At 48.2% G+C, this 22,169-nt stretch overlaps 1 protein-coding gene across 1 annotated transcript in view; it reads left to right on the forward strand.

Moving 5' to 3' along the window:
• The first annotated feature begins 4,920 nt into the window (after positions 1 to 4,920).
• LOC108930401 (uncharacterized) overlaps positions 4,921 to 22,169 on the forward strand; it is a 32,541-nt gene continuing 15,292 nt past the window's right edge. Inside the window, exons 1-2 of the mRNA XM_018745616.2 lie at positions 4,921 to 5,251; positions 19,710 to 22,028. Of these exons, the coding sequence (XP_018601132.1) occupies positions 20,219 to 22,028 (1,810 nt within the window). The 5' untranslated portion in view covers positions 4,921 to 5,251; positions 19,710 to 20,218. The remainder of the gene's footprint in view (positions 5,252 to 19,709; positions 22,029 to 22,169) is intronic.

Raw genomic sequence — 22,169 nt, forward strand, 5'->3', positions numbered from 1 at the left:
CAGTCTTTCTTGTTGTCTCCGGAGGACAAAACTCCGCGCTCCCGCTCGCTGGCGAGGACGCTTCATACCCTGACTGAGAGTTCCTGGCTGTGCCAGCTCTCCTGAACACGAAAGAACCGCAGAACTCAGAGCATAAAGGATGTCAAACAACGTAAATTAAATGTACCGTCCACGCCATTGAATCAACATTTAAGCGTTATGGTTTTTGTGGTATCGCACATGATCTGTCTTGTCACTTTATCTGGTATGATCTCTTTTATGGTGGATAAGTTGAAGGCGCTCAGTAGCATGGTCTCCAGGGCGAACAACTTGTGATGTGGTGGCTAAGGGGCCGGGTGTAAATCCAGCATGTTATGGATTTAAATGCAGGAGCAAAGCACAACACCATCCATGCATCAGCAGCAAGCGCTTGTCCCAAGCTGGGTCACGGCAAGCCAGAGCCTAACCCAGCAACACAGGGCACAAGGCCGAAGAGGGAGGGGACACACCCTGGACGGGATGCCAGTCTGCCACCAGGCATCCAAGCAGGGCTCGAACCCAAGACCCCCTACACATCGGGCACCACCACGCTCCCCAAAGCACACCTAAGTGGTGAAAAAAATCCAGCTTAAATAGGTTCACTTGCCAACTTTGCTTGATAAAACATGAGATGAAGCGGTGTTTGCTCTATGGAATCCATCAAAAAGCACAGCCCTGCCTGTGGGCACCACTCTGATTAGCTCCTCCTCTTGGGTAAAGAATAATTATTAAACAAAAAACATGCTGGTGAATTCAGTAGAGCCCAGAGCCAGAGATGCTCTGGGTGCGGATACAGGCCGCCTGTTGTGGGGTTTAGTTCAGTCCAGAGGAACAGAAGCAGCCTAGCTGTAGGTGGTCACAGAAGGGCACTTGGAAGCCGGGGTGTGGGTACTAAAGTCGCGGGCACAAGGAGTTGCTCAGGGGCAGCTTATGGGCCAGATAACTCAAAGTTGGACCTGCGAAGCAAGTTCCACGTTCACACATCAAATGAGGCTTCACTTTTAAAAGCATGGGAAAAGTTTCTAAGTGGCACTGATTAAAATTCATAAACCATGCTAAACACATCATCTTTACAACAAGAGTGAAAAATGCAGCTCTGTTCAAATGACACAACGTTTGTGGCGTAGTGGTTAAGGACCTGCGCCGCGACCAGCCGTTTTTCGATCGGTGTCCCACGAGGGGCTCTCGATCGTGGTACCTGACGTGAAATCATTGAGTAAATATGTCCAGCTGTTTAAATGACTATATGAGATAAGTATGAGGGTGTATTAATGACGTTCGTGTGCAACAGGGGAGGGGGATCACAGGAAAACGTCTCATGCAGAGAGGTCTTGACCTCCCCCCACCCATCTGTTCATTCCCCACAGCCTCTCTGCCAAAAAACGCACATGACCAAAGTAAGTAAACCCTCACATTTAATGATGAATGAAATTCAGGTATTAGTCACACAGATGTGTATAACATTAAAAAATGAAATTTAATGAGCACAATCATTACAAAATTAAATAGGTTTTTTTTAAAGCCTGTTTATCCATCTGTAGCCTTTTTTTTTAATTTCATGTTACTGAGTATTTGGGCATCGCTTCACATACTTTGACAGAAGGAATGCAATTTGTTTTTTGTTTTCACTTCTTTCCGTTACATAAAAACACTGCCCGTGGACTAATAATCCTCACTTAATCGTGTGTTAAGAAAACAACCACTAGATTGAGGCCAAGGAGGCTAAAGGGCCATTTCTTATAGTAACTGATATGTTTTCTTGAGCAAATGCGCTGAGTATTTGTGAGGGAACCAGATGTTCAGCTTTTTATAGATGCTTACAGGTTCACATCCCACCTGCCATTTGAGCTTAAAATCCTGTGGCCCCGTACGGTCGTATTGTCACGTCTACGCCCACAACTCAACTGACAGCACCAGACTCTGGTCCAGCACCTGACTAACTGCTCACCCTTTAAAAGACCCTCCTCAGCTCCCATACTTTTGCGGAATCTCGTCAGAGACAACCGCCCTCCTTCGTGACATCCAGTTCACACGCAACCCTTGTTCTCAGTTCTCGTCCTCCGGTTTTCGTCCGTTCGCTTTATCTCCCGACAACTTCCACGGATCTTTGTTTCAACGTCGATCGACCGACTCTTCGCTTCGTCTCCTGACCTCGCCCATGGATCCACGCTCTGATCCCAACCGCCAATCGACCGACCAGCCGCTTGTCCCCAACACCGAGAACTTGCCTGATCCCCTGAATCCAGACGAACGACTCTGCACTTGGGTCCTGCCGTCCCGGTTCTCTCAGCCCCCCATGACACGTATGATCTGTCAAGTGTAAAATGGTAAACTGTTTAAGTCACTCAAAAGAGGGGCATCTTGAGGTTCATATAATGTTTCATAGCCCATAAGTTTTAATGGTACGATTTTTCAAGTGGATGAAGGCTGTGATAGGGAGTAGGGGCTGTTACAGCAGGACAGGGTGGACAGGGACGGATGGGGCTTCTCTCCAAGCTCCAGTGGACGATTGGCTGAGACAGGGGGTCAGTAGACGAGTGGACAAGGCCTACAGGGTGTTGAAGCCTGTAGAGAATCTTGTCTTTGGACCAGCTGATCGGTGGGACTAGCCAATGAAGGAATACTCTAACTGATGGCTTTACCGTAGTACTGTGTAAGTACAGCGTATTAGAGCAAGTACCTGCAAAACCAAATGTGCAGTTTTATATGGTGGTTTTGTTTTGTACATAAGCCAACCACACCACATCATTTGCTTCATTTTCTCATTGGCACAGATGCCAGTGATCCAAGCGGGGTCAACTCAGGACAGCTATTACGTCACAGGTGAATGTTATACCACACTTGGACTGGGACTCCTTGTGGGTTAATGTGCTCAAGTTGAGCGATTTACTGCTTCACTGGTTTGTCTCACGCAACACCACATGTGCGTTGAGTTGCTGCCGCTGAGAAGTTTAACCATCAGCAACCGAGATGTGAGATGCTTAGCCGTAATTCCTCACCTCCCTGGACTTGATCATAGCATCAGCGTGCCTAAATAACAACATGGAATAACTGACTCGATAAAATGTTGACGCAATTAATATCAGCGTCCACAAACAACTGGGATTCTGCCCTGCTTCTGCATAACTCCGATAGACGATACCCACCGGGGATGAACCGTCTTTCTCCCTGTGCTCCTAGGATAAGCTCCAGACGACTGTGAACCTACACTAGGCGAGATAGATGGATATAATTAAACTGAAACTTGGCAGTCATTAACATAAAGCATATTGATGTCTATTTTTTACGACCAGGTAGGAGGAGGTAAATTGTGCCAGTGATTCAATTTATGAAGTGTTCAAGTAAGAGTGGTCAGCTGACGTTGGCCCTATGAGCTGGGGCTGGTTGTCCGTCTCGCTAAGAGGGCCGTTTCTGGAAAAAAACGGGCCATTCAAGGAAAGGGGATAAGGAGGCTGATGTCGCTAATGGGCCATCTGTCACCAACACCTTATGAATAAAGCTGTCGGTAGTGAGGGGAGATCACAGCATCATAGAGTTTAAAGATCATCAAGTTACATCTCACTGGAGAGCAGCTACAGTAGGTCTCTCCTGAAGAGCAGGCTGTGGTTCTCTACTCCGCGAATATCACAACTGGCCGGAATCACATGGTGTTTCCGCTCATGTACACTCACGTTGCTCCGGTGTACAAGGCCCGCGCAATGTTATTAATATCCTGTTATTATCAAGCAGGCAGCTTGATTTTTTGAATTTGGAGGAATCCAATGGTTCTCCATGAATGAGAAGGAACAAAACGTAGGCTGCTTTAGTCATGGTTTTAGAGGAACGCCGCTGGGACCTCATATGGGGATTTATGCAGCTTAATAATGTGGCACATGTGGCACGTCCGTTTCACGCTGTGCTGTACTTGTACAACTGGATAAGTACTGTAAGTATTTAAAATATTCAATTTTATACTGGATTGAAATACACCGCAACCCTACACTGGACAAGAGGTTATTTAGGATGGATGGATGGATGGATGGACTTCTGACCTACAGCACATCACATTTACATTTACATTTATTCATTTAGCAGATGCTTTTGTCCAAAGCGACGTACATCTCAGCAAAAGTACAATTTATGCATTACATTGAGAGGAGACATAACGTCACCCAAGTTTGTTACCAAATTTTTGATTTTTTAAGATATTTTCTTTCAAGAAAACTGATACACTCAAACGGAACCACACTCCCTCCCTCATTCTACAGTAAGTGTTCACAAGGAAGACATGTAATTGGCACAACTTTTCGCTCTCTATCTTTGCTGGGGCTGGAAGAGGGATTCCAAGCCCTTGTGTCAATGAGTGCTTGGGGTCTCCTTGTACCCACATCCACCGTGCCATACCGTGTTTTTAACCCAGATTGCTGGAATTTAGCAGGCCCGTTCTTACCTTTTTTCAGTCTTTAACTGTGGTGTCACAAAGCCGGTGGGCAACACACACTTTGCTTTCACTCTGACCATTAAGTTGAGATTAACTTCCTGAGCAGCTCTGGTGGACCTGTTCTTGTCCTCTTTTTTCATTTATTCTTCGGTAAACTGTTTCTCTAAAGATTTGGCCCTTTATAAACTGCAAGTGTCCTTCGTTTACATTACAGCCCCCCCACCCCTGTTTCTCTCTCATTCCTCTTTCTCTCTGCCCCCCCACCTCCACCCTGTCTCTCTTATTCCTCTCTCTAATCTCTTTCTCTCCCCCTCTCCCTCTCTCTCTCTCTCTTTCCCTCCCCCTCTCCCTCTCTCTCTCTCTCTCTCTCTTTCCCTCCCTCTCTCCCTCCCTCTCCCCCTCTCTCCCTCTCTCCCTCCCTCTCCCCCTGTCTCTCTCTCTCTCCCCCTCCCTCTCTCTCTCTCTCTCTCTCTCTCTCTCTTTCCCTCTGGATGTGAGAAGATGCTGCGCTCGTCGGGGTGAAGATTTGAGATGCGGCGCTGCCGGCAAACAGATTGAAGCTGAATAAATGAACCAATAAATCAATAAATGTCGCCAACAGTCAGAAACGGGACAAACGATCGGATTCCTTGAGGTGCCACGATGGACTTGAGCCACGTTTGGATCCACTTCGGCGGGACTCCTCTCCCGTGACTCCCGCCCGGGTTCCGCTCCGGTCGGTACGGTCGGTCCGGTCCGTCCAGTATCGCATGGATCGGCAGCGAACCGTAAAAAGAACCATCTTTTACTGAAGTCCCGGAGGATCCGGCCGCGGTGAGTCGCTGCTGCGGGACGCGCACGATTGAATCAGCGAATGCGAGCGCACGCGCTCTTTCCGCGCTCTTTCCGCGCTCAGTTTCGCGCGTTACTTTGTGGCACAAGAGCAGACACTGCGATCGGGCTTCTCTCCAAGACACTGGTCCGTGTAAAGTGAGGTAAAGCTCTGCTCTCAGTTTAAATCCTCATGTAAATGCATGCAGAGCGGACTGGTGCTGAGCTCCTGCTGTGTCCCACCTGGGACCCACTCTGGGGTCACACTCGGTCCAAGGGGGTCCAAGGGGGTCCAAGGGGTCCCGTCGCTCCAGACTCCGTCTGGAATCGACCGAAAGCTGAAAAGGTCATGCTTCTTGTGGCTACGCTGCCAGTTTAGATATTTTATAGCCATGCAGCATATGATCTTTTTTATTTTTGGTTCTAGAGAGACACACTGGACCCAGACTGATAGGGAGGTGTGTGTGTGTGTGGGGGGGGGGGGGGATCCTTGTCTGTATCCTGATCTATGATCCTGCAGGGTCTTTATCAATAAGCACAACGCACCTCCATCACCAGTCATCCATGCAAAGGTGCAAACCTGTGATCCGCCTGGTTCCGTCCCACAAACGTGATCCTTCATCTTTCAACCTCTTCAAGAGTCTCTTTGATAAAATTATTGGGTTAATGGGTTAATTCTGTGTGAAAGGTGGCTTGGTATTTTTATGACTTGAATGGGGGGAGTTATTTTTTCAACTACTTGAAGTGTTTTCGTCATTTTTTTCCCAACTTTATTAAACTGAAGAGGCTTTTGCTCTACAGCCGTTATTGCTCTGATAAAGACATGATGAGTCACACTTCTGGTCTAGAATAATACCTCGGTTGGCCTGATCTTATCAAGTCACCTCACCCTCTGTTTCAGGTGTCAGTCAGATGATTATTGAAATTTATTCAGTGAAAACTGCAGGAATTCAACCAACAAGGACCGAGATGTGTAAGAATATTATGGATATGGACAGTTTGGGTTTAAAGCAATTTGAATCCAGGTTCAAATCCCTGAGAAAATGTTAAGGTTCATATTAGTCAATGTACTCTTTGGGGCAGTAATGAAGATGCATAGCTGTGTGAAGCTGTGTGTTATACACAAGATGCTATAAAGGGATTATGGTTAGATAATGTACAAGCAAGGGTCAGGTTACTGGCTCTGATGAGTAGTACTCTTTTTACACTTATTTAACATGGTAGGACACATATCTGCACAACAGCGGGTAGATGAACTTATGAGTGACGTAAAGTTTGTTGATGTGAGTCCACTAAGGTCTTCCTTGTTGTACCCTTGAGTTACATGCTGAGATTAAATAGTAAAAATATCCAGTTATTTAATGTGTGAGATATGAAACACAAGTGCAAGCTATGGATCAATATTAAACTCCAGATACTGGGCAGTTTGTATGGCTTCACTGCGGTTATGGGTGTTGATATTTACATTTAAATTTACATGTATTCATTTAGCAGATGCTTTTCTCCAAAGCGACGTACATCTGATAGAAAATACGTGTGGTTACATTAGTAGGAAGAGACATTTAGATGCAGACGTGTGATACATAAGTCCAGTTAGTTTGTTTCTTTCCACCATATGAACCAATGTTCATCACATGAGTAGCCGCATAAAACTCAATATTGACGATTCCTGATCATCATCCTATTAGATTTTTTCTGAGATACACAAACATTTACATTCAATACAGGAGTAGCTGCGTAAAGGTTTATGCGGGCATGATCTTAAAGTCATGGTGCATGAACATTTACACCTTACATGAACTTAAGAGACTGTGGGCGAAGTAAGTCTGGAAAAGGTGAGTTTTAAGACCCTTTTAAAATGTGGACAGAGATTGAGCAGTTCTGAGTGAGAGGGGGAGGTCATTCCACCACAACGGAGCCAGAATCGAGAACCTCCGTGCTTTACCTTTCGTGTGTGGGACCACCAAGCCGGTAGATGTGGAAGAGCGTAGCAGTCTGGTTGGGGTGCTGCGGTTCATCAAGTCTTGAAGATAACTGGGAGCAGCTCCATTGATGCATTTGTAGACAATAACCAGGATCTTAAATCTGATCCGGGCGGCTATAGGGAGGAGCCAGTGCCGAGAGACGAGTAGAGGAGATACATGCGAACACTTCAGCAAGTCAAACACAACTCGGTCAACAGCGTTCTGTATCATGACCGACATTCTGTATGTGGCATACTGGCAGATCCAGAACATTCAGCGATGGATGTAACGAGGCGCTTCTCGCCAACAGCCACAAGGACGTTGCTCTTTCCTGTATTTCCGTACCACCTGCTATTGAATTCACGGAGCAGGAGTTGCGAACCCTCCTGGTTTATTGTATTTGTGTATTTATGTGCTCATTTACTAGGGATCACTGATGGCTTTCGCCCGACAGCCACATTTCCTCGCTGATTTTTGCGACGCTCCCAGGAGAAACTCGTGAAACTCTTCGCTACGCAGTTTGTCGAAGTAGCGCATAACTGTACAAGGTTACTTTGGAGGCTAAAGTGGATTTTCCCTGCGTCTAGTCCTTATCGACTGCAAGTCATGCAGGTCTCAGTTGGCACAGCGAAAAGGCCAAGAGTAACACAGCAGGGCTCAGAGTACAGTGGTCATCAGCAGTGACCGGTGCAAAGGTCAAGCTGCCTTTTTGTAAAATCCACGAGTCCACATGTGGCTGTAACGTCACTCTGCTACATGAGACGGGATGAGAATAAGGGTAAAAAGGACCGAATAAGCAGCAAAAACGCTGTGCTTTACTCGAGTCACTGGCACTGTCCAGATATTGGAGGTCACCTTGGTCACCTGTTGTCCAAAGTGTGCCTCCAAAACCATGAAGACACACACACACACACACACACATTTTCAGAACCGCTTGTCCCATACGGGGTCACGGGGAACCGGAGCCTACCCGGCAACACAGGGCGTAAGGCCGGAGGGGGAGGGGACATACCCAGGACGGGACGCCAGTCCGTCACAAGGCACCCCAAGCGGGACTCGAACCCCAGACCCACCGGAGAGCAGGACTGCGGTCCAACCCACTGCGCCACCGCACCCCCACTACCATGAAGACAGAAAAAAGTATTTTAAGGTGTTCTGGAAATCAAATGCAGTGTTTTTTAAAGAACATTCAAAATACTGGTGTCACAAGTAAATAGGGGAGGGCTTGTCAACACCAGAGCAGATCGTCATGGCAACAGATGCTAGCTGTACTACAGTGACCAGGTGGAAGAGGAAGGCATGAATGTGTGAATACATTGATACATGAAAATGAATTAGTAATGATGTTCCAGCATACAGTTACATTCAACGCTGGAGCTGATCTTATATTTTTGGTTTAGAGAAAAACCTTTAGTGATGCTTCTCAGTTCATTTTGCAGGGTGCAGGGATTTGACAGCATCTAAAATATCAATTTGGTATTTGCCCAAAACGGCTGTTTAATCTTATTAAAAGTTTAATCTCATTTTCCAGATGTTCTGTTTCCAGGTCTTCATGGTATTTATAGATATAATGTTCAAATCTAAGACTTTGCTTATACATTCGCAAAAGATGAATTCGCAAAGTGTCTTTGTGTCCTTTTTGCGCTATAGTACAATTTACGTTGTTCAAGGGTGTGAAGGACCAGGACGATGACGAGACACCGACCGTAATGGCTATCCTGTGAGGGTCCAGATCACAAACACATTCAGAAGGTTTACTCTGCATAATTTCCAAGAAATGTAACCAGATCCTGTTGACTGTATGGAGCCAACGACACGCCTACCTAGCTCTGAAAAGCCAACATCGGGATCATGTCTCCTCCTTAGATGTGAACCAAGAGATACTCTTACTCAGCGACTCACTGAGCGATAAAATCAGCAGCGTACGCCAAACGTGCACCTCGCTGGAACGCACACGGCCTACGGCTCTACACGGTGACCGGAAATTGACCGTTTGGTTCAAAGCAGGATGACAAATGATCCCTGACAAAGGCAGGAGTGCCGTGATGACGTAATGATGCGGCGCGGCCGGTGTGTCGTCCGAGAGGACATTCGTCACCAGTCGCTTAGGGCAAAGTGTCCCTGTCTAAAGTTTCCCTGTGAATTCGGACCTGAGAAAAATGAGAAATCGGGGGGGGAAAATAGCCTTAGAGTAAAAACCCTTCTTATAACAATATCATTTAAATATATAGCAATAGGGGGTGCAGTGGCGCAGTGGGTTGGACCACAGTCCTGCTCTTCGGTGGGTCTGGGGTTCAAGTCCTGCTTGGGGTGCCTGTGATGGACTGGCGTCCTGTCCTGGGTGTGTCCCCTCCCCCTCCAGCCTTACGCCCCTGTGTTCCCGGGTAGGCTCCGGTTCCCCGTGACCCCGTATGGGACAAGCGGTTCTGAAAATGTGTGTGTGTGTATATAGCAATATATATGGGGGGACATGGTGGAGCGGTGGCGAAGTGGGTTGGACCGGGTCCTGCTCTCCGGCGGGTCTGGGGTTTGGGTCCTGCTTGCGGTAGACTGGCGGCCCGTCCTTTTGCCCTGTGTTGCCGGGTTAGGCTCCGGTTCCCCGCGACCCCGTATGGGACCAGCGGTTTCAGATGATGTGTGCGCGTGTACAATATATATATTACATAAATTGTTTGTATGACAATATAACTTACATTGACTCATCTTTTGTGCTGGTAATAAATATTTTTATTGGTATAATGCTCAGACTGCTTTTGACATCAAAATGTAAAATCACCGCAGAAGTGAAAACATTGGCAGTGACATGAGAAGCTTCTTAAATGAATCCGTGTCATGGGACCAAGTTCAGGATATTGTGCCAAAAACCAAGAAATCGATCAGATAACTAATCCAAAATTATATAATTTTGAAAAGAACCCCAAAATTGCGCAAAATGTGGAGACCAGTAGGTCAGGAAGCAAAGAGGATCCAACATGTGTGCAAACATGTACCTGTGACCATAAAAACTTTTCTTTTCACTTTGGGATGCTGCACAAGGACAGATTTACTCAGATTAGCTGGACAAATTCAATAAACATGTTGATAAAATACAGGATTGTCCAATGGAAACAATCCAACCCTTTTCCCTATTGGCCAGTCGTATTTTTCAATAAAAATTAATCAGTTAAACAACTAAAGTGAAGTGCCGCGCGTATGAATACTAAATCGAGATTAATATTTGTAAATATTTGAAATGCATCCTGTTTTTAAGAGATACTGCTGAGATTATGCCTTATTGGTGGTTTTATGGGATATGTTTCACTTAACTATTTTTATTTTATCATTTTCACTCTGGTTTCTTTGGAAATTAATCTTGTTGCGCTGGGTTTTCGTTGCTTTGATGTTCTAACAAGCACACATTTCCGAACATAATCCAGACGTATAAAAGCGAAAAAAAAAAAAAAAATTGAAAAGGCAGCTATTCCAATACTATTAAAATGCATTTTTGGATAATTTGCAAACCCGGGGAAATATTTTGCTTAAATCCAAAGAGTAATTTCAAACAGAATTCAATTAGTAAATGAGGTTTTGGAGAAATTTGTCAGAATGAATCATCGGAATTAAATGAAAATAGAGAGGGGACACATCTGAACCACGTCTGTGCGTTGGACGGGTGCGAACGCACCCGGAAGAAGCCGAGTTTCCTTCCCTCCATTTCCCAGGGACCAGCGGGTGACCAGAGCGTCTCGCATCGTTTCGCTCGATGTAACTTCTAGACAAGAGCGGCTGTTGAGTCCTGCAGCGTCTGGTGGCACCTCGCACCGAGTCTCTTGGGGAGGATTCGGCACTGACGCAAGTGCCTCCGGCACGTCGGGTCCGTCCTGTTTCATCCGAGAACGTATCAGATACAGAGCATATGCATCAGCGCTCACCAGAAAATGCCACCTTTCTCCAGATGCGTCACATTGAAATGAAATACATGTCGGTGTGAATATATTGCACTGCCGATATTTCATTAGGTAAGTGTGACCCACCTGCTGCATTTCATTAAAGGAGAGGTAGGCATTTAATGCGTTTCATTAGGTAAGTGTTGTTCAATCACATGATTGGCCCCTCCCTTTCGCTCCCTCAAGGCCTAGTCGTGCTCAGAAGCCAATGGATGATGGATGGAGAGAGGAAAGTGGAACAGGCCAGTTTATTATAGGGCTCTTATTATGGGTTTATTGTGGTCAAAGTGGTGCTGTGACACCCTGCCTTGCCGGGCCTGTTCCGTTCGCTGGGCTCCGTGGCTCCCTCTCGCTCCCTGCATCCCGTCGAGTTAATAACTTCCTCCTTTTATGCGGCGCTCTGGAAGTTCATAAGCCCAGCATCCCATTAAAGGAAGAAAGATCAAACGAGCGCCAGAGCGCCCCAGCGTTACAGCGCGCTACGCCATGCCCCCGTAACTGGGTTATCCGGGAACGCGCGCGACTTTGTTGTCTCGCCGAGCGCTGACTTGTGCTCATGCATTAATAAAGCAGGACTTTAGATTAACATGTCTAGGGTTCGAGATTATAGCTTAAGAGCTCCGCATGCAGGAGAGCGTTGGCGCGCGCGCGCTTCGGACACCCCCGCCCCCATCCCCTGGCGCGCACGCACCGCTGTCCCAGGGCCGGAGTCACGTGGAGACACCGCCTTACCTGGGTACGACGCAGGTGAGTTTGCGGGTGCCCGCCTCTGACGATCCGGGGGCTCGGGGGTTTCGTCAGAAAGCCGTATGTCTCCCAGGTCTGCGCCGTGCTTTTCCGAAAGGGGGAAAATGGGTTTTCTCCTGCGTAACGAGTAAGTAGCCTTGGCGAACAGGCGGGATTTAGGGATCCCTCTTGACGTCGCAGAAAGCAGTGGTGTGACATATGAGCGATGCGACATATTGACACTGATTGACTGCCTGTAATTAAGTCAGTCTAATCAATCACAGCTTACTGACAATGGTTTATCTGGCAAACCACTTGTCACTCGTCACGTTTGCCCGACAGCGTTACTCTGGCCGCAATCATTTACCTCCAGCAGGGTAATTTTTACCGGAGCAGTTCAGGGTAAGTACCTCAATTGAGGTTACTGCAGCAGGAGGTGGGATTCAAACCTGTGACCGCCAGTCCAAAGGCAGCAGCTGTCACCACTACACCACCTGGTGGCCATATGGGGAAACCAAAAACTAATCCCCGTACTCTGCATCGGAAGGTGATTAAACACCGCAGAAAAGTTACAAACTGACTTGAGCGTCATCTCACGTAACGGCCGCAGGTAGCAGGTCGTCCCGCAGGCGTCAGAACGGACGGCCGGATGCGAAAATATGCCCGCGTTAAATTTAGATTGTCAGAAATTAAACCATTCTTCCCAAACACGCTATTTTGGGACTTTATAATGGACGACTTTACTGCCAGCCGTTCATTCATTTCTTTATTTTATTTATTTCTTTGCATTTAGCAGGAAAGTCTGTTAGTGTTTTTTGATGTACTCACTAGGTTTACTGTGAATTTATAAGTCCAAAGTGAAGGTGGAGGCAAAACTGGTCAAACTGAGGGCTGCTTGAGTTGGGGCAGAATTTCAGAGAGCAAAGCAAAGCAGCGGTCGGGGAAACCTGGACCAAGGGAGTGTACTGAATATGCAGTTTTTGCATTTCACCCGGGGGGGTGCGGTGGCGCAGTGGGTTGGACCACAGTCCTGCTGTCCGGTGGGTCTGGGGTTCGAGTCCTGCTTGGGGTACCTTGCGACGGACTGGCGTCCCGTCCTGGGTGTGTCCCCTCCCCCTCTGGCCTTACGCCCTGTGTTGCCGGGTAGGCTCCGGTTCCCCGTGACCCCATATGGGACAAGCGGCTCTGAAGGGGTGTGTGTGTGTGTGTGTGTGTGTGTGTGTGTGTGTGTATTTCATTTCACCCTGGAGGGGAGCGGCTGCTATGGCGTTCTCCATCGAAACACACGAAGAAGTCTAATCTCGTCCCCGGCCGGCTGTTCCTTGGCGCAAAGGGTGCGTCGGTGGGCAGCGCGACGTGCACCTGGCTGAGAGGAGGAACGGCGACGCGTCGGCAGAAAAATCCCACGCGTGATCCTCGCCGTGACGCCACCCTTTTACCGCGCTCTGCTGCTGCTTCTGTCACCGTTTCCCTGTGTTTCCAGCAGCCCGCGTGGGGGTCGTACCCCGGCCCCCCCGGACACGCCCACCGCAAGGACCGGCCCCGCCCCCAGCTGCCTCCCATCTAACTCCTCATCACTCCATAAACCGCTGTTCTATTTTAATACACTTTAATCCACAGTTCGGTCACAGCAGTTGGTTTTTAAAGGGGCAGCTTGGAGTCAGACGCCGTAAACAATGCGCCGCCGTGCACAGATGGCTCCTTGTTTTACCTTTGGAAACGCTATGTCCTTAACGGCGTGTTTAGTGTCTGACCCACTGTATTCCGGGAGCTCTGCAGGCACCGAAACAGATGGGTGGGGGGTAAGAGCCTAGTGCTTTCAGGACAGTACGAGTAAGAGTGTGTCACGGTACATGGGGCGGTACGAGTAAGATGAGTACACCCTGGACAGGACATCAGTCCATCACAGGGCAATCACACACACACACAGAGATTCAGGGCAGTCCAGTGTCACCAGTTTACCCAAAATACCTGTCTTTGGTCTGTGGGAGGAATCACACATGAGGAGAACATGCAAACTCCACAAGGAGTGAGTTGGACCTGAATCCATGTCCAAACCCATAGCCCAGAAGCTGTGAGGCATCAGCACTTCGGTAAAGTACACACAACCAAGTGTGTAAAATGACAGGTGGAAAAGAGGGGAATAGGTGGTTTTTCTGGGTTTTGAAACAACGGCGTCCCGGCAGACGATCCGCGGTGATCCGCAATCCACGCGCGTGTGATTTCGCTTCGTATTCTGCGTCTTACCTGTCAACGCCGCTGCTCTCACCCGGGTATTAGAGAATGTTAGCAAATGATTATTTACCCTTCGTTGGAGCGAGAGAGAAGGTTGCAGCCCTGATGGGGTACACGATGGGGTACGTGATGCGGTATATGATGGGGTACGTGATGGGGTACGTGGGGTGATGGGGTTTCCAACACTTTGTACACAGTGGCTCCTTCTTACTGCTCTTTTTCAGGGCCCAGGGTTCGGACCACACCTCATTCCGGGTGAGTTCCGGAGGCCGTAGGGCTTAATAATTACGCAAAGAGTTCCTTTAAGCCTCACATGGATCCGGTCTTTCCTGACGCACGTGGTGTCGTATCGCAAACCACTCCACCTAAGTGTCGACTTGATGGCCAGATTAAACGTTCGCTTAAAGCCACCAGCTGTGCTCCCTGGCGACTCATCGGCGCTTCATGAGTTGCGCGTTGCTTTGGAGAAAAGCGTCTGCTAAATAAATAAATGTAAATGTAATACATTAATGACATTTTGCACAGCACATATGGTATCGCACTCCATGTAAATGGTTTCTGTCGCCTAAACCGTTTAATATTAAACTCGTGATTAATGGAAGCAGAACAGATTTTACCGCTTTTTTTTTTTGCCCAGATAACTCCCTCATGTAGTTTAAGCAATAACCGGCACTGATAAATGTGCCATCGCGGTCAGATACGAGCCTTTGTAAATAATGTATATTTCGTGCATCAAATTTAATAAGTTCCTCATTTACTTGTGGGTCGGGACCCCGTAGCTACGCGCGAAATAAGAAAAAGCAACTTAATATCGCGCTGCCGAGAGCGCCGTGCACCCGTGGACGCGGAGGATGCCGTAAGCCGAACCCGTGTCCGAGACGGGCCGGGATCTAACGCGAGCGTTAGCAGAGTGCATTAGTAACCTACATTGAGCACGTTTTATTCTGCATCGCTAAGCTCCCGGGGTTTTTCTGCGTTCGCACGACCTCTCGCCGCATCCTTGTTTATACACTCCAGCACGGTGTTATATCAGTGTTTGCGCTGCGGTGTTTAGGTCACCCACATGGCCTACTCTCCGAAATGAAAACAAACCCCCTCTCTGCCATTTTCATTATTACTGCTACTATTTTTATCACTCTTTCTTTACACATTGAAACTTATGGTTTATTTTTTGCTATATATACTTGTCTATGTGGGGGTGCGGTGGCGCAGTGGGTTGGACCACATTCCTGCTCTTCGGTGGGTCTGGGGTTCGAGTCCCGCTTGGGGTGCCTTGCGACGGACTGGCGTCCCGTCCTGGGTGTGTCCCCTCCCCCTCCAGCCTTACGCCCTGAGTTGCCGGGTTAGGCTCCGGTTCCCCGTGACCCTGTATAGGACAAGCAGTTCTGAAAATGTGTGTGTGTGTGTGTACTTGTCTATGTTATATATAGAAGGGACTATATAATAAGTGTCACGACCACAACCAGCAGCACCTGACACCAGTCAAGCACCTGAAGGCAATTGGAGCAGTCACTTATAAAAGCCATCCCAGCTGTGTGAGACAACCAGCCCTCCAGCATTTGTGATGCTTCTGCAGCACCTTATATTTACGTAGCAGACACTTTTCTCCAAAGTGATTTCCTATGAACTCTATGTCATGTTATCAGCCCACACACCTTATTCACCATGGTGACTTACACTAGATACACTACTTACACTGGGTCAGTCCTCCATACATCAGTAGAACACACACACACACACTATGGGTGAACCTGAACAGCATGTCTTTGGAGTGTGGGAAGAAACCAGAGTACCTGGAGGAAACCCATGCAGACACAGGGAGAACATGCAAACTCCACACAGGCTGAGCAGGAATCAAACCCATGTCCTCTTACACCACCCAGGCACTGGGAGACGCTAGCCCTACTCGCTGTGCCGCCGTGCCACCTTACCTATGCTCCTCCGAGTTCCCCACTTCTCGTTCCCTCGCCCGTCTCCTTATCTCAGTTCCTGTTTCCTACGGCATCGAACCTCACTTCGCATCATCGACCACGTCTTTGGATTCTCCCCTCGGACCCCGTTTGCGCCTCGGATTGAACCACGCTTGTACGTGACTGAGAGTATTGCCTTGTCCTGAATACCTTTGTCCACACCCGGGTCTTCGGTCTGCTCTGCGCGACAAGGTTTGGAAAAGCAAAATATTTCACATCGTCGTTCTGCTGCATCGCAACAGTGTGTGATTGGAGACGTGTTTGTCATTGTGACTTCTGCTCATGTCTTTCTTCAGCATTTATTTCCCACTTTATATGCTGGATGTGAACTGTCACACATCCACTTCAAGAGTTTCTTGATATTCTCCCTTAAAATTGAAACACGTCTCAAATTAATTTTGTGGGGCCCCTACAGTAGGTTAATTCTGTGATTTGTTGTTCACATTTGCATTTTATGTTTTCATTCAGCATGCATGTGTGGTTTTAAATTAATTTTTTTTAAATAAATTCCCTCAAGTGATAGAGATAATTTGAAAACATGACCCAGGAAAGGTTTTTTTGCTTGTTTCAAACGCAAAGTGCGTACACTGCATGGGCCTCGTTCTGCTAGAACATAAACACTTGTTTTCTTCAAGGATATCCTTCTTGGGGATTATTCTTTTACACTTTTTTGAGCACAACAGCAGGAGCCCTTGAACTGACCACTGTATGATCAACGACTTGAATTACCTTCAATAGACAGTAATATACCTTGTGACGGAATGACTTTAAAGATGCCTTTCCTGACTGCTCATCACTGCCGACTTGGCCTGTCATTAAATGGCAGGAAAACTGAGATTTTTGGCAAAGAGAAAGAGTCCGAGAGGCTGAGGGTCGAGAACCACACTTGTTCAGGTTGTGCTGCACCTTAGCTGGGGGACAGGAAGGAACGGTCCCTGTAAGATGAACGAAAGACCAGCTTTATGGTGGTCATGTGGTTCAGTCTCTTCTGCCTATTGTGCCCTTAAGGTCTTCGGCTTGACTGGAGCCACAAACAAGGAGAGCTGTCGGTTTGGTCTGTCCCACACGTGATTCTTTAGTGGAACGAGGGCAGGTCTCCATGGGGATGCAGCCCTTCTCGTAGCCTTCATTGATTGCCTTCCTGGGGGCGAAAGTGCCCCCATTGTGCTCTTAATGGTCTCATGTTCACTCCACTTCCCCTGCTGAGGGTCAGGAGACGCCTAATTGTACTTCAGTCAAATGATATTTCAAGGGTAAAGAAAAATGTTTATTTGGTATCTAATAAAATATTAACCAATACGTGTCACGCGGAACACAGGGAGCCGGGACGGCTGAACCCAAGTGCAGCGTTGTTCGTCTGAAGTTGAGGGAAGAGGCAAGTTCTAAAAACAGGGACAGGTGAAGGGTCGGTCGATCGACGAACAGGACAGGAACGAGGATCCATGGACGTGGTCGGAAAACGAAGCAAGGAGTCAAAAAACCAGAGATTGTGAATAGGGTAAGTGTGTGTAGTAACGCGAGGAAGGGCGGTTGTCCCAAACGAGATTCCGCAATGGTACGAGAGCTGAAGAGGGTCTTTATAAGGTGAGCATTTAGTCAGGAGCTAGTGCAGAGTCAGGTGTTGTCGCTTGTGTTGTGGGCGTGGACGTGACAATAAGCAAATAAACAAAAATGGAACAATAAAAATTAATTCAAACTAATAACCTGAAGCAACAGTCTAACGATTATCTTTCTCGCTGATTATTTTTGTTGTTATTGCTCTTATTTTTGTGTGTTGTTTCTGCTCTTTTAATTTGTTTTCTGCTGGAAAAAAAATCAAAATGAAGAGGATAATTACAATCTCATAGGAACTAATAAACACAGCTACGAATCTAGATGGCAACAGATCTTTGACAGGATATTGAACGAAAAGTAAATACATCATACAATATTAAGTTAAGAGGATATTTCCTGACCTGTCAAATTCATAGTGAAAAACGGGGAAACGCACTCTTACATCATCATGCTTAAGGCAGCACATCAAAAACGCTTCAGCACACGGCCTGCCAAAGGTTCGAGAATAATCATTTAGGTGAAGAGCCTAATAACCTTGATTCCTTTGAAGGGACATACTCAAAATAACACTCGAGTTGTGGGATGGACAATTCTGGTCTTTGAGTGCCTCAATCCAGCATTTATTATTTTAGCGTTTGATCCGTACATGAACAAAATGGTTGATTATCAAAATAATTATTCCAGCGAAAATTTCAGAAGTAGCGAAAAGCAGCAGACCTTCTGGCTCTTAAAGACCCCGTTTAACCACTGCCATCGCACACTTATGATCGCGCCAACATACTGTGGTAATGAAACCTGACCTTGTCCTCAGAAATTCCACATTTGCTTTGTGCTACACACACAAACACAGACACACACATGCTCGTGCATACAGGCCACAATATAACCACAGATGTTCTCCTAATGCCACTGTGACCGATTTCTCAGCGTAGCTCTGGGATCGCTGTCACTGAGCAGCTTCCTCGTTCAGCAGAGCAAGCGATGCAGGTCTGTTCTACTCAACAACTCCTCGAGTCTGACGTGAAAGACTCTCCATCTCCTGGAATTGTGCCGTACGAGAGCAAGCTTGAAGAACAGCTCTGAGATTTAAGTGTGGCCTGGATTTGGAGGTTCCCCAAATCCATCATTTAAAAAAATTACGTTCATCACACATTACTTGAAGGCTTTTAGGGAGGTGCTTTTCACTGCTGGTGTGATGAAACCCTCTTGAGAGAGTATGGAAAATAGAATGACTGGAGGGAGAGAAGGCACTCATTGGGGTCGGTCTCATTCCAATTCGTCCTGCCCCCCCGTCCATGTAATCAGGAATGAACATCGCGCTGTAATCCTGCGAGAGGACGCAGATACACCCAAAATCAGGCCACACTTGAAACAGCAGGCGGGGAAAGAGCTCTGAGCTGTCAGCCTTCTGCTCCATGTCTGGGTTCAGTCATTCCCATCCCACTTCTGCAAAGACATGCGGAAAACGGAAAACCGGCAGGAGCTCTGATTTCATCTTTTACTGCTAAGTGTGGGAATTGGTCGATCGAGGATGAGCGGGGCAAACACCCGCCAACGCAACAGAGAACCAACTCTCTTTTGGTTCCATCAGGCCCTCCAGCAGGTAGCGAGAAGACCCAGTGGGGCCTTTTGAGGTTTGCAGTCAGGTCAACGCTTTGATTTCTTGCCTGGACCATTCTTAAGATCATCTACTAAGGTTTGCAGGCGGGTCAACACTGTGGTTACCCGCTTGATTCATTCTTACGGATCATCGCCTCATTCCACTCCATTTTCCTTCTCTAAAAGCTGAGCTATACTTCCATTTGTGTCGCTTGGCTCTGTGCTATGTGCAAACTGATCTTCTCTAAAGTCGGCACACTCCATTTTTGCGCTGTGATTAACCATTTCTGCCCACAGTTAGATCTTCTGCAACATGCCGTACACTTATTCGGATGATGGTGACTGGTGTCTCAGTAGCCTGACCGATTGCTGACTCTGCTACCTGACTTTTTGCTAAAGTGATTGATTTCTTGGTTGTATATTTCCTAGTTGGTGAAACAGCTATAACCTTTTGAACCTTAACATGATGCTGCATCTGTCTCTCCAGGTTGTTTGCAAGATCTTGGTGTTCCGAAGCTACCATTGAAGACTGAACTCCGTCAGCTGGTTATGAGATTCTGTGGTTCTACAGCTGACTGGTGGGTTCCTGCTCAATCCAGGACTACAGTGGTGTAGTGTGGACCACCATGACATATACTTTGCTTTGACCTTAATGCTGGGTGAAGCATCCCAGACTGAAAATTTTTCTGGAATGAGAGAAGCGAAGTTTGCGATCGTGGCTTCTTGCAATTGCATCACCTTCAGCAGCCCGATTTTATGAGCCGTGTTTTAAAAACACAGACTAATACTGTTTTCCACCCGAATCCAAATGAAAAACATTTCCGGATAGAAGAAGACCAAACCCGGAGGCATTATTGTTCCATTTTATCTTCAAGGCAGATCAGCAGTCAAGGACTGGACGTGCCTAGTATGAGGAAAGAGAATGTTGACAGTTGAGGCAGCAGCAGCATCCACAACATTATTCTTCTTTGCCATCCCCTGCAGGCAGGACCAGAGATGTTTGTGGACGTTGTTGTCCAATGGAGGATATGGGCCACGCTCCTCCTCTTGTGGATGACCAAGTTTCTGGCCGCTGGCTCCTCCTGGCCCTGCCCCCAGCGTTGTGATTGCTATAAGGAGGTGCTGGAGGTGAACTGCTCTGGGCGACTCCTCATGACTGTGCCTGAGGGCTTCCCCAGCAGTGTCCAGCTTCTCAATTTGAGTCGAAACCGACTGAAGACGCTGAGCCGCCGGCAGTTCTCGGGCCTGGCCCACTTGTGGGAGCTGGACCTGAGTGACAACCTGCTTTCCATGATTGAAGTGGAGGCCTTCCAAGGCCTGCAGAACCTACACACCCTAAGAATTAGGAGAAATCGCCTCAAGATCATCACCGTGGGAGTCTTCTCTGGGCTCTCAAGCTTGCGCAAGCTCGATATCAGCGGGAACGAAATCCTGGTTTTCCTGGACTTCACGTTCCATGAGCTGAGCAGCCTGCAGTGGCTGGAAGGTGGAGAGAACGACTTGGTTTTCATCTCACCCCAGGCCTTCGTGGGCCTCCACAGTTTACAGGAACTCAACCTGGACCGCTGTAACCTCACCTCCATCCCCACAGAGGCACTGTCCCAGCTCCAGGCACTCGTGCGATTGCGACTCCGTCGTCTCAACATCAGCGTCTTGCCAAACTACTCTTTCCGGCGGTTGAGCCGCCTGCGCAGCCTCACCATCTCACACTGCCCCTGGCTGGATACGCTGGCCAGCAACAGCCTGCTCGGTCTCAATCTCACGTCACTGACCATCAGCCACAGTAACCTGACAACTGTTCCCTACACACCCATCCACCATTTAGTCTATCTTCGCTATCTAGACCTGTCCTACAACCCCATCACAACCGTACACGCCAACCTGCTGGGTGACCTGCTCCGGCTGCAGGAGTTCCACCTGGTTGGAGGCAGTCTGGTACGAATTGAGCCAGGGGCCTTCCGAGGACTAACGCACTTACGCCTCCTCAACATCTCCTCCAACCAGCTGACCACCCTAGAGGAAAGCGTCTTCCACTCGGTGGGCAACCTGGAGACGCTTCGGCTGGACGTAAATCCACTGGCCTGCGACTGCCGCCTGCTCTGGGTGGTGCGTCGCCGCTTGCGCCTAGATTTTGATGGGCGTCAGCCTTCCTGTGCCTCCCCGTACAAAGTGCAGGGCCGGGAGTTCCGGGACTTCACGGAGACAGCATTGCCCAGCCTGTTCACCTGCCGACCTGCCCGCATCTTGAACCGAAAACCTCAGGAGGCGCGAGTGGAGGAGGGTCACACAGTTCACTTCTACTGCAAGGCCGACGGGGACCCTTCACCCTCCATCAGCTGGTTAACCCCGCAGCTGGGGGCCATTTCCTCCACAGGCAGGATCCGCATACTCAGCAATGGGACGCTGGAGGTGCGTTACGCCCAGGTGCAGGACAGCGGCACCTACCTGTGTGTGGCATCCAACGCTGCGGGGAATGACAGCTTCGCCGTCGGCCTGCATGTGCGTGGCTTCTCCTCCCGCAATCGTTCCTCACCCTTCTACCCAGGGGGCTGGATCGTGCCATCAGCACTGCCTGCTGCCAACATCTCCGCTCAGGACCCGAAAGCTTTCCCTTTCGATGCCAAGACCATGATCATTGCCGTGACCATGGGCTTCCTGTCCTTCCTCAGCTCAGTGGCCATCTGCTTTGTCTTTATGTTTTTCTGGAGCCAGAGCAAAGGACAGATCAAGCACACGGCCACCATCGACTTCGTGCCTCGCACTTCCATGGGCACAGGCGGAGGGGGAAGCGACCGTGCAGAAACAGGTCGGTTCACCATGAAGCTCATCTGACAGCACGAGGTCAGAGGTCAGCCTTCTACCAGACAATGGGCACATTTAGAGCACTTCGAGCGAGGTACAAGGCGGAATCTCCTTTTCGATGGGGGATTTAAAGGGCTGCCCGTCT

This window comes from Scleropages formosus, chromosome 23, assembly GCF_900964775.1.
Source record: "Scleropages formosus chromosome 23, fSclFor1.1, whole genome shotgun sequence".
Taxonomy (NCBI): domain Eukaryota; kingdom Metazoa; phylum Chordata; class Actinopteri; order Osteoglossiformes; family Osteoglossidae; genus Scleropages; species Scleropages formosus.